Genomic DNA, 12,434 nt, shown 5'->3' with positions numbered 1-12,434 from the left:
GCAATAGTTCCTCAAAATTCTCTGTGCCTTTCCTCTCATCATTGAGGGGATTCCTCATAAATAAGGAGAGATTTTTAGCATTTTAGAAATATACTCAGATTGGCTAAAACGAAAGTATTTTTTTAGTATCTGTTGCTGCTTTGGCCTCACCACCATGTTCTCTGAGAATGGTAGATTTTAGTCCTGAAAATGTAAATATCCAAGAACTTTGGGTTGCCAAAGGTTGTACTTCCTTTCATCTGGTTCCTAGCAATGCACTTTTCTGTACTGAGAAGTCTGAGGTCTTTCCAGGTATCTGTTGTAGCCACTCCTCCAGCTTGGGGGTTACTGCCCCGAGTGCTCCAATTACCATAGGCACCACTGTCACCTTCACTTTCCAGGCTTTCTCCAGTTCTTCTCTGAGTCCCTGGTATTTCTCCAGTTTCTCATCTTCATTTTTCCTGATGTTCCAATCGCTTGGCACTGCCACATCCTTCACAACGGCTTTCCTCTGTTCTTTATCCACCACTACAATGTCTGGTTGGTTCGCCATTACCATCCTATCAGTCTGGATCTGGAAGTCCCACAGGATCTTTGCCCTCTCATTCTCTACCACCTTCGGAGGTGTTTCTCATTTTGACCTTGGGGTTTCCAGTTCATATTCTGCACACATGTTCCTGTATATTATTCCAGCCACTTGATTGTGGCGCTCCATGTATGCTTTTCCTGCCAGCATCTTGCACCCTGCAGTTATGTGCTGGATTGTTTCAGGCGCCTCTTTGCACAGCCTACAACTTGGGTCTTGTCTGGTGTGGTAGATCTGAGCCTCTATTGCTCTGGTGCTCAGGGCTTGTTCCTGAGCTGCCAGGATGAGCGCTTTGGTGCTGTCCTGTAGGCCAGCCCTTTCTAGCCAGTGGTAGGACTTCTTGATATCAGCCACTTCAGTTATGGTACGGTGGTCCATCCCATGCAGGGGTTTGTCCTCCCATGAGGATCTGTCCACCAGCACTGCATCCTCTGCTCTCCATTACCTGAGACATTCACTGAGCACACTGTCAGTTGGGGCCTTGAGCTTGATGTACTCATGGATCTTGGATGTTTCATCCTGGATAGTGGCTTCAACGCTCACTAGTCCTCGGCCTCCTTCTTTGGGGCTAGCATACAGTCTCAGGGTGCTGGATTTGGGATGGAACCCTCAATGCATGGTGAGGAGTCTTAACATCCGTGATCTGTATCTCTTCCTTTGGCCATCTTATTATTCCTGCAGGGCATCTGCTAACTGGCAGTGTTCTTGCCACTGAGCTGACTTCTCGGGACTTGCATTTGTTCAGAAACAACACCGAGACCATTGTCGTTAACGTCAGTGAGAAGCACACTACATCTTTCTTTAGAAGGCGTTGCAAGACGCCTTCATATGACATTTGTTCCCGATTCACAGCAATTCCATTAAAAATAATATTAAGAAATGCAATTTTATTCCTAATTTTTTCATAAAAAATGTCATCCATCCCCAGAAAAATGTGACAAGAAGTTAGCAGCGCAAAAAATTAAAATTTTCATCGGACAGGTTTTAATGGTTTGAAAAAAAAATCTTTAGCTTTTGGAGCAATGGGAAATTCTATAAATTCATTTTTTAAATTGACAATTTCTTTTTTTCTATTAAAGCATAGGACACGCGTCTTTGACCAACAGGTAATGTATGAAGGTGTTGGATTCTGGTGATTGTCCATTGTTCTGTGAAGAAAGAAGCCATAGATGAACCTGATTTTGAAGTACATTGTAGGATAATTGTATCACAGGCTGAGAAATTGCATGATTGCAGTATTTCCTAGCATTTATTTAAACCTTCAACGATACATTTCAAGGGATTTTTCTACGATTCTCAATAATATACATTTTCTTGATTTAGCCATTTCTTTTACTTAATTTATTATGGAGGCTTTGGGACTAAAGTTGTGTTTTAATATCATACAATTTTAAAAAGTTTGTTGATAATTACTAGAAATCTTTATATGCATTTTGTTTATGATCTTAGTTGTGTTTACCTGAATCTGTAGCATGGCTGGTCACTAGCTAGAACACATCTGTCTGGGCAGAAAATCATTGAATTCTTCTTGGAGTTCCTCCTGGCTTCATTATCCGTTTAGCTTAAACCAACAAAAGAAGTCAAAGATACGGGGGCCATGATCCTCTTTAAGCCTCTGGGTGTGTTTCTTAGGAACAGAAGGCTTAACAACGCCTTGGCGAACAGCTCACATGATGTCACATTTGTCCCTGACCGCCAAAATGTCTCCCCCCAGTGGCGAAAGACAAACCCTACATCCGTTTTAGCAATACTTCACAAATCCTTGATACAAAAAAGTCAACTAAAGTCAGAATTGTGAAATGTTTTTTTATTTTATAATTCTAAAGGTATCACATTTACCCTTAAATTGGTTAAAGTACATTTGAACAATTACATTTTATTCACACATTACAAAATTATATTAATTTTATTTTTCAAATTTCACTTATATGCAGAAAATAAAACAATACGCTCTTTGGTGGTGTTGATTCATATAAATATTATGCAAAAGATTTAAGCTAAAATAACAGAAAAATACTGAGCTGGGAAATTTTTTGAACAGTTTCCTGTAAACATTTCTGCTCTGATTAACTCAATTAAACAGAATTGGGTCAAACTACAGTTTATAAACTCGTCAGCAGGTAAATCAGCAACTTAAAAACCTTCATTTGTTTCACAGAAACTATTTTTGGGCACAAAGTCCGTCCAGGAAAAAAAGCTTATATTCATTGCAGTGTCTTGGTAGATTTGAACGTCTTTATATTAATATTTAAACTCTGCACAGTTTTCACTGAGTGAACTGTTCTGGTTGTGTATTCAAGAGCAAAATGACCACTTTTTTCAGTCGGAATAAACTTTAAAAAAGGGACAGTAGCAGCATTCCTTCCTGTTTTTTAAGAGAAGGACACACAGGTGTGGGAGCGGGACAAACTTTAGGAGAAAAAAAAACATTTTTCTGACTGGATGTTGGGGCTGGGATGGAAAAACCATCTCCCACTGAGCAGGGAAGACGTTTGGGATACGACTGGAAATAGTTGCTCGTGTCAGCGTGGAGGTGTGAGCTGGTAAACTGACGCTCTTGCTGCAGTTTCGGTTTTGAACGCACTGTTGACAATTAAGCAGATGTTAATAAACCTGCTGAGTCTGTGCGTCTATAGACCAGGAGTGGCCTCTTATCTGAGCACGCTTCGCCTTCCCGTGACGCTGGCGTTCCTTCTAGGACCGTCGCTCCTCGCTGGACGTCGGGCCTCAGTCTCCGGCGGCCCGGCAGGTCCTGATGGACACGGCGGATCTGGACTCCCTCATGTCTCCTGCCGCTCTGGATGGCTCTTCAGCTTGTGGAACTTGACACTGTCCAGCTTCTCAAAGCGCTTGTCGCAGAACTCGCAGGTGAAGTTGTAGTGCGCCTCCGGCGTGTGCTTCTTCATGTGCCAGTTCAGCGACGCGCGCTGCCGACACTGATAGCCGCAGATCTCACACCTGGGGTGTCGGTGGGAAACAGGATCATGACTGATATGCAGGGAACGCCAGAAAACATGCACAACAGCGACGCACGAGCGGCGACTCACTGCAGCGGAGTTTCTCCTGTGTGGGTGCGCCGGTGAACTTCCAGATGATTCTTTCGCTTGAAGGACTTCCCGCACGTCTCACAGATGAAATCTCGAACCCCTGCAGGAAAACACCCGTTTACCTCTACAGACGGGCTGATAGTCATCAGAGAAATCCAATAAATGAGCTGGAACTTCTAACACGAGGCCGGCTACAGAGCTGTTTCTCCAGACGTCTGATGTCGTACATTTTGGTGTTTGGATTATTTCTCAAATGCTCACTATTGGTAAAGGTTCTGAATTCAGGTTTAAGAACTGTCTGAAAGGGTGCAAATGTGGTTTACGCAAAAAAACGAAACATTGCTTCTATGTTTTTGAAATAATAATTGACTAAAATTGTTTTTTTCTGAACTAAGCTTTAAAAAAACAAAAACAAAGAAAATCGCTGGTCTCCCCTGAACCCACCTGAGTGGATGATCATGTGCCGGTGCAGGTGGTTGGACAGGTAGAACTTCTTCCCACAGCCGGGGTGTGGACAGACCTTGGTCCTGCCTTTCCTGTGGACTAGATTCACGTGATTCTACAAGGAAACAGTTTGTTAAATCCCCCTCAAAAGCAGCAGAAGAGGTAAAACAGGGGGGGAGGGTCAGTGAGAAGGGGTCACCTGGAAGCTGCTGACGGCGACGTACACCTGACTGCACCCCTCATAAGGACAGTGGAACATCTTCAGCATGCCGTCGGGCTCCACAACTGGGCCGCGGCGGCTTCTTTTGGACCTGCCACTGAGGAGGAAGACGGCCTCAAATCTCAGCCTCACGTTGATCTGAAATGGGACGACGTTGGCCCACAAACCTGCTCATGCACTTCTGCAGATCTCTATCCCGACTCAGCTCTGAAGGGCTCCCAGCCGGAGGCGGCAGCCGTTCGTCTCTGAAAGCTAGACAGAACCAAAAAGCATTTCCTTATCAAGTTTGAACCATTTTCTTCAGGCGAAGCAGATCCATGAAAGTCTGGTATTTTCCACATCTAGGCGAATGTTTTTATGAACAGAAGGAGAATGTTTGAAATATTAGTTATGATATATTTATATAATATATATATATATTGAGGTCTGTTGTACATGAGATGAAAGTATTAGCAGTCAAGAAAAAAATCTGAAATAATTGGATTTCTGCTTGGATATTTTTGTTAGATAAGTGAACTGTAAAGTACGGAGCCCCTAAAGGGCCATTGAAGAAAAAAAAATTGAAGTAAAAACAAAAATCTGAAGTAGGAAAAAAACAAAAAAAGAACTAATGGGTGCACACCAATTAGTACCCCCCCTCAGTTAGTTGTTTTTTTTTTTTTTTACTTACAATTTTTTTTTGTTACTTCAATTATTTTATTTTCTGCAATGGCCCTTTAGGGGCTCCGTAGAAAAGTCATTTTTTTCATTCATTCATTTTCTTGACCGTTTTTCCCTTGCGGGGTCACGGGGTTGCCGGAGCCTATCCCGGCCACTTGTGGGCGAAGGCAGGGGATGCCCTGGACAGGTCGCCAGTCTGTCACAGGGTAGAATGTCCACAAACACACACCCATTCACTCTCACACAGGTTAATTGGCAATTTTAGAGTTACCAATTAACCTATGAAGCATGTTTTTGGACGGTGGGAGGAAGCCGGAGACCCCGGAGAGAACCCACTCATGCAGGGGGAGAACATGCAAACTCCACACAGAAAGGTCCCCCTTTGATGTTGTTTTTCATGTCCCCCAGCCGGGACTTGAACCCAGGGGCCTTCTTGCTGTGAGGCAAGAGCGCTAACCACTGCGCCACCGTGCAGCTGGAGCAAAGTGCAAAAAATAATTGAAAAAGAAAAAAAAAAAGGTTTGACACAATTAAGAAAATAAAAAGTTCTACTTAAAGAGCCATTTTGATGACAAATTCTTTTTTGGGAGTTTTTAAAATGTTCTCATATTGGAGGACGTAAATAAAGAAAATTAGGAGTATTTCTGTTTTCAAATAGTGAATCAGAATCAGAAATACTTTATTGATCCCAGACGTGGGAAATTTGTGTGTTACAGTAGCATTGTAATCATAAAAGAAAAAAAGAATAAAGAATAATTTAATCTAAATATTTATAAACAGTACAGGCAAAAATGGGCAAAAGTTATCTATTATACTGTAAGTTATTGTAAAGTGTTAAGATTAAGGTAAACTTTATTAAACCCCGTAGGGGAATTCGGTTGTAGTAGCAGCACCATAAAATCAAATAAATACAAAATATACAGGCAAACTCTCAATCCTCTTATATGCATGTACGCCCATGGCTGCCAGATGATTATTGCGTTCTATGATTATGTTATTGTATTGGGTAGGAATCAGGAGCAGACGAAAAAATGCTCTTTGAAAAAGATTGTATTTGTGACGTAGAAAATACGCTGGGAAAATACGCCTGCTCAGAACTCTCAGCAACGGGAGGGGAAGTGGGGGCGGGGTTGCTTCCCGCCAACAGACAAATTTCTTATGGCCTCCTGCCGCTCTGCAGAAACTATGCCCTAGAAAAAAACAGGATTTTGGTTCAAAACGGCAGAACCGTCAGCGACAGACCACTGGGAACGCTTTGAAAACAGATCAAAACAGGATCATGAGTGGGTGTGGAAATGTTTCCAACACAAAGATATGCACTTCAAAGTAGAGTATGCAGGTCTGGAAATAATTAAAGAAAGAAGTCGACGTTGTTGTGGTTGTAAACACAGCTCACCTTCTTCAGAGTCTTCCTCATCTGCACCTTGGATTTTCAGCTCAGGCGTGCACACCTGGTTGTAGGAGACACTTCCGATGACCGTGCAGGTGACTTCCTCCATGTTTCCGCTGCTCACGTTTAGCTGGATTCCCTCTGAAGCCAGGGCCTCGTAGCTGGGGCCGGTGATGATGATCAGCTGAAGGAAACCAGGAAAACACAGTAAAGCAAATGACCTTTAACCTCTGGGCGCTTCTTTTTTGTGAGCCGCTCGTGCACCTGAGGGGTCTCAGAAGCAGTCCTCTGGTCCGGAATGTCACAGCTGCTCACCGCAGCCTGCAGAGTCTGACTCTCCAGGAACCCCGTCTGCTCTTGGCCCTGCAGGGGGGGCGACAGCTCCAGCAGAGCATCCAGAGGGGCCGAGTCATTCAGGGCCTGCGGCAGCTCCGAGTCTCCGCTTCCCTTAAACTCATCCATGACGGACGCTGGAACCGGGACGTAATCACACTCAGCACTTCTGATTTCCTCTTCATCAACTTTAAGCTCCTCTGTGCTTCGCCTCCAATCCTTCGCCTCCTCCGACGGGTAGGAGGGCGGCGCCGCCGTCCCCCACACAGGCCGCTCTGTCAGCGCGGGGTCCCCGAAGGACGCCTCGGGGCTGGGCTGCCTTTCTAAAGCCGCAGCCTCTTCTGTCCGCCTCGCAGCCGACTCCTCACAAATATTTGTTTCTGCAAATGAAGAAGAAGAAGTTTAATATTAAAAGGAAATGCACTGAAAGTAAAACAAATGTGGGAAAAAAACAACCATTTAAAGAAAGGATGACACGTCCGCACCTCTAAGTTCCTCGTCAGATTTCTCGTTCCTCTGTTCCGCCGAATCTTCCTCCAGCATCTCCTCTCCATCGCTGCCACCTTCCTCTTCGGAGTCGCTGGCCTCCCTCGGTGGCGAGAAGAGATACTGCACGAACGAGTGGTCGGCGTCACATCGCCACACAGCTGTGGCGGAGCAGCTGGGCCGGACCTCCAGGGCTGTGAGCTGCGGTTCGTGACGGCACGACTGCGAGTGGACCTGGTACCACCTCACCAGACTGCTGAGGCGCGACACGGCCGGCTTCCTGCCTGGCAAACAAAAATCCGCCCCGGTGACCGCAGAAGTGGTACTTTTATCGGTTTTCAGATACATTACAAACAACTTCCTGTTGTCGAGCTTTTTTAATGTAAAAATTGAAAAAAAAAAATCTGTGATGATGAAAATCATCTTTTTAAAGACCCACTCTGATGAAAATGGTGTTTTGGGAGGTTTGTTACATCTTCTTGTTGCATTTTTCTGATGATGGAGGACATTTATGATGAACATTAAACTTCAAACTGCAATTCTGATCCTTTCTTTATTCAAATCATTGTGAATCAGGAGCAAACGACGTTAGGCCGTTTGAGAAAGAGCTTATTTCTGACATAGAAAATACAATGGCTCAGAGCTTTTAAAGGGGGCGGGGTTACTTCGTGCTAAAGGTCCCGGCCAAAACTCAAAGGCCAATTTCGCCTAGAATAAATGACACAAGTTTTTTAAAAATGTTGACCAAAAAATGACAAATATAGTTGAAAGACCACTGGGAACGCCTCAAAAATGGATCAAAAGATGATGGGAGTGGCGCTTCAACATGATTTCTGCTCTCAGAGCTGTTTGATGGAAAAAGACTTCATTGATTTTATTAGATAATAAACTATCAGCTCATTTGGAAAAGCATTTCAGGCAGCACCCACCTTTCTTCCCTCGTCCTGAAACCTCTGCTTCACTCTTCTTCCTGTAATCCAGAGAAGACAGTCTGCATCAAATCAATGTTAAAACTGCCAAACTTTATTCAAACGAACAAAGCCGTTCCATCCGTGTGACATTTTTATTGTTGTCCTAAAGCACTAGATAGCATTAAAAACACAAAATACGTATTAGACACCATCAGAAACACTACCAGGTATAAACAGACTGAAGTCACATTAGATCAGGTTTTAGATGGGGTATTATTTAACCTATGGGCACTTTATACTATTAAAACATAACATTAAATGTAAAAAAATAAGAAAACTCTCACCTGTGGATGAATATGGAGAACTCTACAGTCAATGTTAACATTTTTATTAATCAATTTCTATAAGAGTCATCATAACTCTCCAAAAAAATATTAATTTTTTTTTAGCATAAATATATGGAATCAATTTGATTTAAATGATTCATTTTATATATTTATTTAACCTTTATCATACCATGAAATCCCATTGAATCAAATAGATGTAAGATTCACTGCTTATCCTTGAATGTGTTTTATTTCTTTGTCTATAAATAAAAGAGGCAGAGCAGGTCAAATAAACGGGGGAGGACCACAAGTTTGGACGCTCAGAAAATTAAAAAAATGTAATTGAAGTCCCACTCAGATCAATTGGTCTATTTTCAAAGCCTTCCAAGTGGTCTTTTAATTATTATTATTCCATTTTTAGCCAAAATCAAAAAACTGTTGTTTTCTAGAACATAGTTTCTGCAAAGCGGCAGGAGTTCAGCAGAAATTCACCCTCTTGAGTTGTGGGTGTGACTGATGGCTTGGAGTAAGCCCACCTCCACTCCCCATCGTCCATCTGTGTACACACTCCCTCTAGCTTACAGCCCCTCACACCCCCAACCCCACCTTACCGGTGTAACAAAAACGGCGAGCCAAATCGTAGCTATCCGGCCGTACAGTTTTGATTCAGATTACAGCAGGAAAACAAATACGTTCGTGGATCTAGTTGTCTACAAGTGGATGCATCAGAATGGAGCGGAGCAGGAACCCAGCGTATTTTCAACGTCACAAACAATCTTTTTTTTTTTTTAAACAGCATTTTTTTGTCTGCTCCTTATTCCCAATGAATATCCCAATTTGGATACAGAACTACTCAGAAGTGTAATTTTGAGCTTAATTTTCCTTATATATGCTCTCCATCATGAGAAAAAAGACGACAAAAACTTCATTGGACCACTTTTATTGGAGTGGGTCTTTATTTCACATATAAATCTCCTTAAAAAAACAGTTTGAAAACTGCTTTCTTTTTTAAATGACAGTTATGTGTCCATTTTTTCTGCTTCCGTGTAGTTTGAACTACAAAAACATAATTCAAAGCTCTTCTCCACACATCTGATCAAACGAGTCTACCTGCAGTGTTTCTGCTGGTTCTGATCTCCGTAGGTGGAGTCCAGCAGGATCAGGTACTCGGCCAGCCCGGCATCACTCAGGCTGGTGCGTCTGCGCAGCTCGGTCCACAGCTTATGAGACTCTCCCAGGTAAACCCTCCTGACGTCGTACTTCTTCCGGGATTCCAGGCGCCTCTGTGCCCGGTCGGAGTCCGTCAGCCTCGGGCGTCCCCTGCAGCGCCTCGAACCACTCTCCCCCCCGGCGAGGATCGCGTCCGGGGGAGCTTCGGCCAGACAACTCGCCATCTTGCCGTTCACAGCTGATGTAGCAATGGGACACCGGAAGTTGTGATGAATCTCACCGGAAGTCTCCCGATTAAAGGGATTTTTCTGCGTTTCCTCTACCTCATCTTATCAGATAGTAAGCATGGTAAAATTTATTCGTTTAATAATCGAAAATTTATCAAGTAAAATATGTTGATAAAGAAGGTCATAAGTTCGTCCGAAAACTGAGGAGGAACGTTGCAGCGTATAAACGTGTTTCCCTTCGGACTGTACTCTGCAAACATATAAACAAACGCGGGAAACTCTTCTGTTCTTGACAGGAGGTTCACACTGTAAACTTAATATGACGGATATTCTGTCGTTAGTGTTTAGGACTTTCATGTCCCAAACAAAGCCGCAGAAGGAGCCGGCATCCGCAGAAAGTCCGCCGTCTGCGGCGGGCTCTAGCGTCCTTTTGGTCGGGGACCGCGGCGTCAGCAGCTCCCTGCTACTGTTGGCCGCCATCACCGCAGCGTCCGAGATGGGCATCAGAGTGGCGTTCTTCACCCAGACACAGATCCAGAGCCTTCCAGAAACGCTGCGGAGGGGGGTTCCCAGCCTCCGTCCAGAGGGGCTGAAGGTAAACAGCACCTCGGTTGCGCTCTGAGCTTAATTAATATCCTCTAAAAGTGTTTATTTAGAAGACGCTCAAAAGCAAATATTAATGTAGGCTTAATAAATTAGCATTTGTGTTAATAAAAAAAATGGCTCTATTTTACACTAGCTAATTTGCATAAAACCAATTTATTTGTTTAAGCAAAAAAAAAACGTAATTATTTTCTACAAAAATAAAATTTATTAGAAATAAAATAATTTTAAATGTAATTTATTATTGAACCGTTCTTTTATTCTAAGATCTTGGTTAAATAGGGTTTGACGGGAAATGCCATTGGAGTTGTTGGGGTATTTGTTGTTATTTTTGCATGCCACTGTTAATTTAAGCATTAAAACTAAAAAAGTAACCGTCTTAAACAAAAGAAACTGGATATAGGGGCTCTGGAGCCTTTTATCCCTGTATTGTTGCTCTATGAAGAAAAATGCTAATGGTTGAAATAAATAATAGATTTTTTGGTTATGTTGTGTCATTTATTTTTAGTATTTTAAACTGGGATCATCTTACACGAGTAAAAATTAACTTTCTATTTCTACATTACACTAAATCAAGAGACAAAGAGAGCTTTAGTTTTCCTCCACAAGGAAGATGACAGCAAAATGATGGTCAAAGGTTTCATCTATTGCCCGAGTGGATTATTTTAATTAGTTTCAACTCATATTGTTCTTATCCTGTGTCTAGTTGCTGTTCAGAGGCAAAGTACGGTGGCCGACAGGGCTCACTCTGCATACAAATGAAACAACGCAACGGCATTACCCCAACGACATAAACCACAGCAATAGCATAAATCGCAGCGGAAATGACGGAAAAAGACAACATGAGGACTTTTTTTTCCTACCCACCTTGTGAGGCACGTTAACGTTGGGAGTGGGGTCATCTAGACCCACTAGACAGTGTGCTGAACCTTTTTTCTTCAATGATTTGTGATCTTCACTGGTTTCCATGGATTACATGAAATCCTCTCCACCTTTGTCATGGTAGGGAGAACACTTCAATGTAAGGATGGGGTCATATGGACCCCACAAGATAGCACAAGGGATATAAATCAAATCCCTCCACTTTTAAAAAGGTCATATCGCCATCATCTTTATTCCTATAATTTTCTAACAAAACATTTGAAAACAGTTTAACGTGTGTTTTCTCCCAGAATATTCATAAATGGCTTAAAACGGTTTTCTTTATGTAACTATTTCGTCTGTTCAACCCTCAAGAAAACGACGTTTTTCTACCCTCGGACTCTAGAGCAGCTCCTCCTGCAGGTCGCCAGCCTCCACGAGTCCCCCCCTCCCCCCTCCCTCATCGTGGTTGACAGACTGGAGAGCTTCCTGCGAGGGCCTGCAGGCGGCTGCAGCACCGGCTGCTTCTCTGGAGAGCAGTCTTCCGCTGCGCGCTTGTCCGCGCTGCTCTGCGACACCGCAGCTTTCCTCACGCAGGTGCTGGAGCAGAGGGGGTCAACTTCCTCCCCCTGCCGCGTGATCGCCTCTTACCTGTCAGAGGAGGACGCCACCAAGGACGGCGAGGACCTCTGTGGCACGGATCCTGTCCTCGATGTCCTCGATCGGTACTTCCAGGTCCGCTGCACCCTGGACCAGGACAGAGGCTACGAAGCCGCAGCAGCTGCGGTTCAGGAGGTGTGGCACGTCTACCTTTCAGGAAGAGGAATCACAGACACCTTTTTAGAGAAAGATGGAGAGGAGAAACTCAATGCAACCCAAGAGTGGAGACTTTTAATTCTCCCAGATGGAGTCATAGAGTTTAATTCGGTTTGAAAGACTTGGAACAATGAAGGACGATTATGTTGCAAAGAAAGAATTTAGATTGACCTCTTTTGTTTTAATTTCTAAATTGTTTGTCTCATAAATGTTGTATAAAATGAAATTAAAAAAAGGTACAGAAATACACAATAACATTTGTTTTTTACTGTCTTTTATTTGCATTTGTATAAAATCGCACATCAGTGGCTGATTTTTATTCATTATTTTCAAATGAGGAAGAAATCCAAATAAAGATGTCTGCTACCTTCTGAT

The 12,434-nt window shown here is 43.1% G+C and overlaps 2 protein-coding genes across 3 annotated transcripts; one reads left to right on the top strand and one right to left on the bottom strand.

Moving 5' to 3' along the window:
* Window positions 1–2,352: 2,352 nt before the first annotated feature.
* Window positions 2,353–9,800, bottom strand: znf653 (zinc finger protein 653). Of its 2 annotated transcripts, none has more exons than XM_004071991.3 (10): window positions 9,493–9,800; window positions 8,075–8,115; window positions 7,145–7,429; window positions 6,591–7,039; window positions 6,333–6,510; window positions 4,444–4,528; window positions 4,256–4,373; window positions 4,057–4,171; window positions 3,613–3,712; window positions 2,353–3,523 (listed from the first exon to the last, which is right to left on the bottom strand). In XM_004071991.3, exons 1-10 carry the CDS (start codon window positions 9,774–9,776, stop codon window positions 3,346–3,348), a joined length of 1,833 nt encoding a protein of 610 aa, XP_004072039.1. In that variant the 5' UTR covers window positions 9,777–9,800; the 3' UTR covers window positions 2,353–3,345. The 2 variants fall into 2 exon arrangements, 1 of the variants encoding a protein (XP_004072039.1); XR_002873714.1 differs by having other exon boundaries at window positions 3,407–3,523; window positions 4,057–4,148.
* LOC105354647 (ATPase SWSAP1) lies at window positions 9,798–12,314 on the top strand. The gene is made up of 3 exons (XM_011478604.3): window positions 9,798–9,891; window positions 10,121–10,374; window positions 11,619–12,314. Exons 1-3 carry the CDS (start codon window positions 9,822–9,824, stop codon window positions 12,174–12,176), a joined length of 882 nt encoding a protein of 293 aa, XP_011476906.1. The 5' UTR covers window positions 9,798–9,821; the 3' UTR covers window positions 12,177–12,314.
* The last annotated feature ends 120 nt before the right edge of the window (window positions 12,315–12,434 follow it).

This window comes from Oryzias latipes, chromosome 8, assembly GCF_002234675.1.
Source record: "Oryzias latipes chromosome 8, ASM223467v1".
Lineage (NCBI taxonomy): Eukaryota > Metazoa > Chordata > Actinopteri > Beloniformes > Adrianichthyidae > Oryzias > Oryzias latipes.
This window is presented reverse-complemented; position numbering and strand designations above follow the sequence as displayed.

Bases quoted from the DNA above. Each gene is read 5' to 3' on its own strand.
- znf653 (XM_004071991.3), bottom strand. From the start codon at position 9,776: ATGGCGAGTTGTCTGGCCGAAGCTCCCCCGGACGCGATCCTCGCCGGG. The intron at 7,430-8,074 runs GTGGGTGCTGCC...TTTGTTTGCCAG, and splicing joins TTCAGGACGAGGGAAGAAAG to GCAGGAAGCCGGCCGTGTCG. The intron at 6,511-6,590 runs GTGCACGAGCGG...GGTTTCCTTCAG, and splicing joins CTGCTTCTGAGACCCCTCAG to CTGATCATCATCACCGGCCC.
- LOC105354647 (XM_011478604.3), top strand. From the start codon at position 9,822: ATGAATCTCACCGGAAGTCTCCCGATTAAAGGGATTTTTCTGCGTTTC. The intron at 9,892-10,120 runs GTAAGCATGGTA...TTCTGTCGTTAG, and splicing joins CTACCTCATCTTATCAGATA to TGTTTAGGACTTTCATGTCC. The intron at 10,375-11,618 runs GTAAACAGCACC...TCAACCCTCAAG, and splicing joins TCCGTCCAGAGGGGCTGAAG to AAAACGACGTTTTTCTACCC.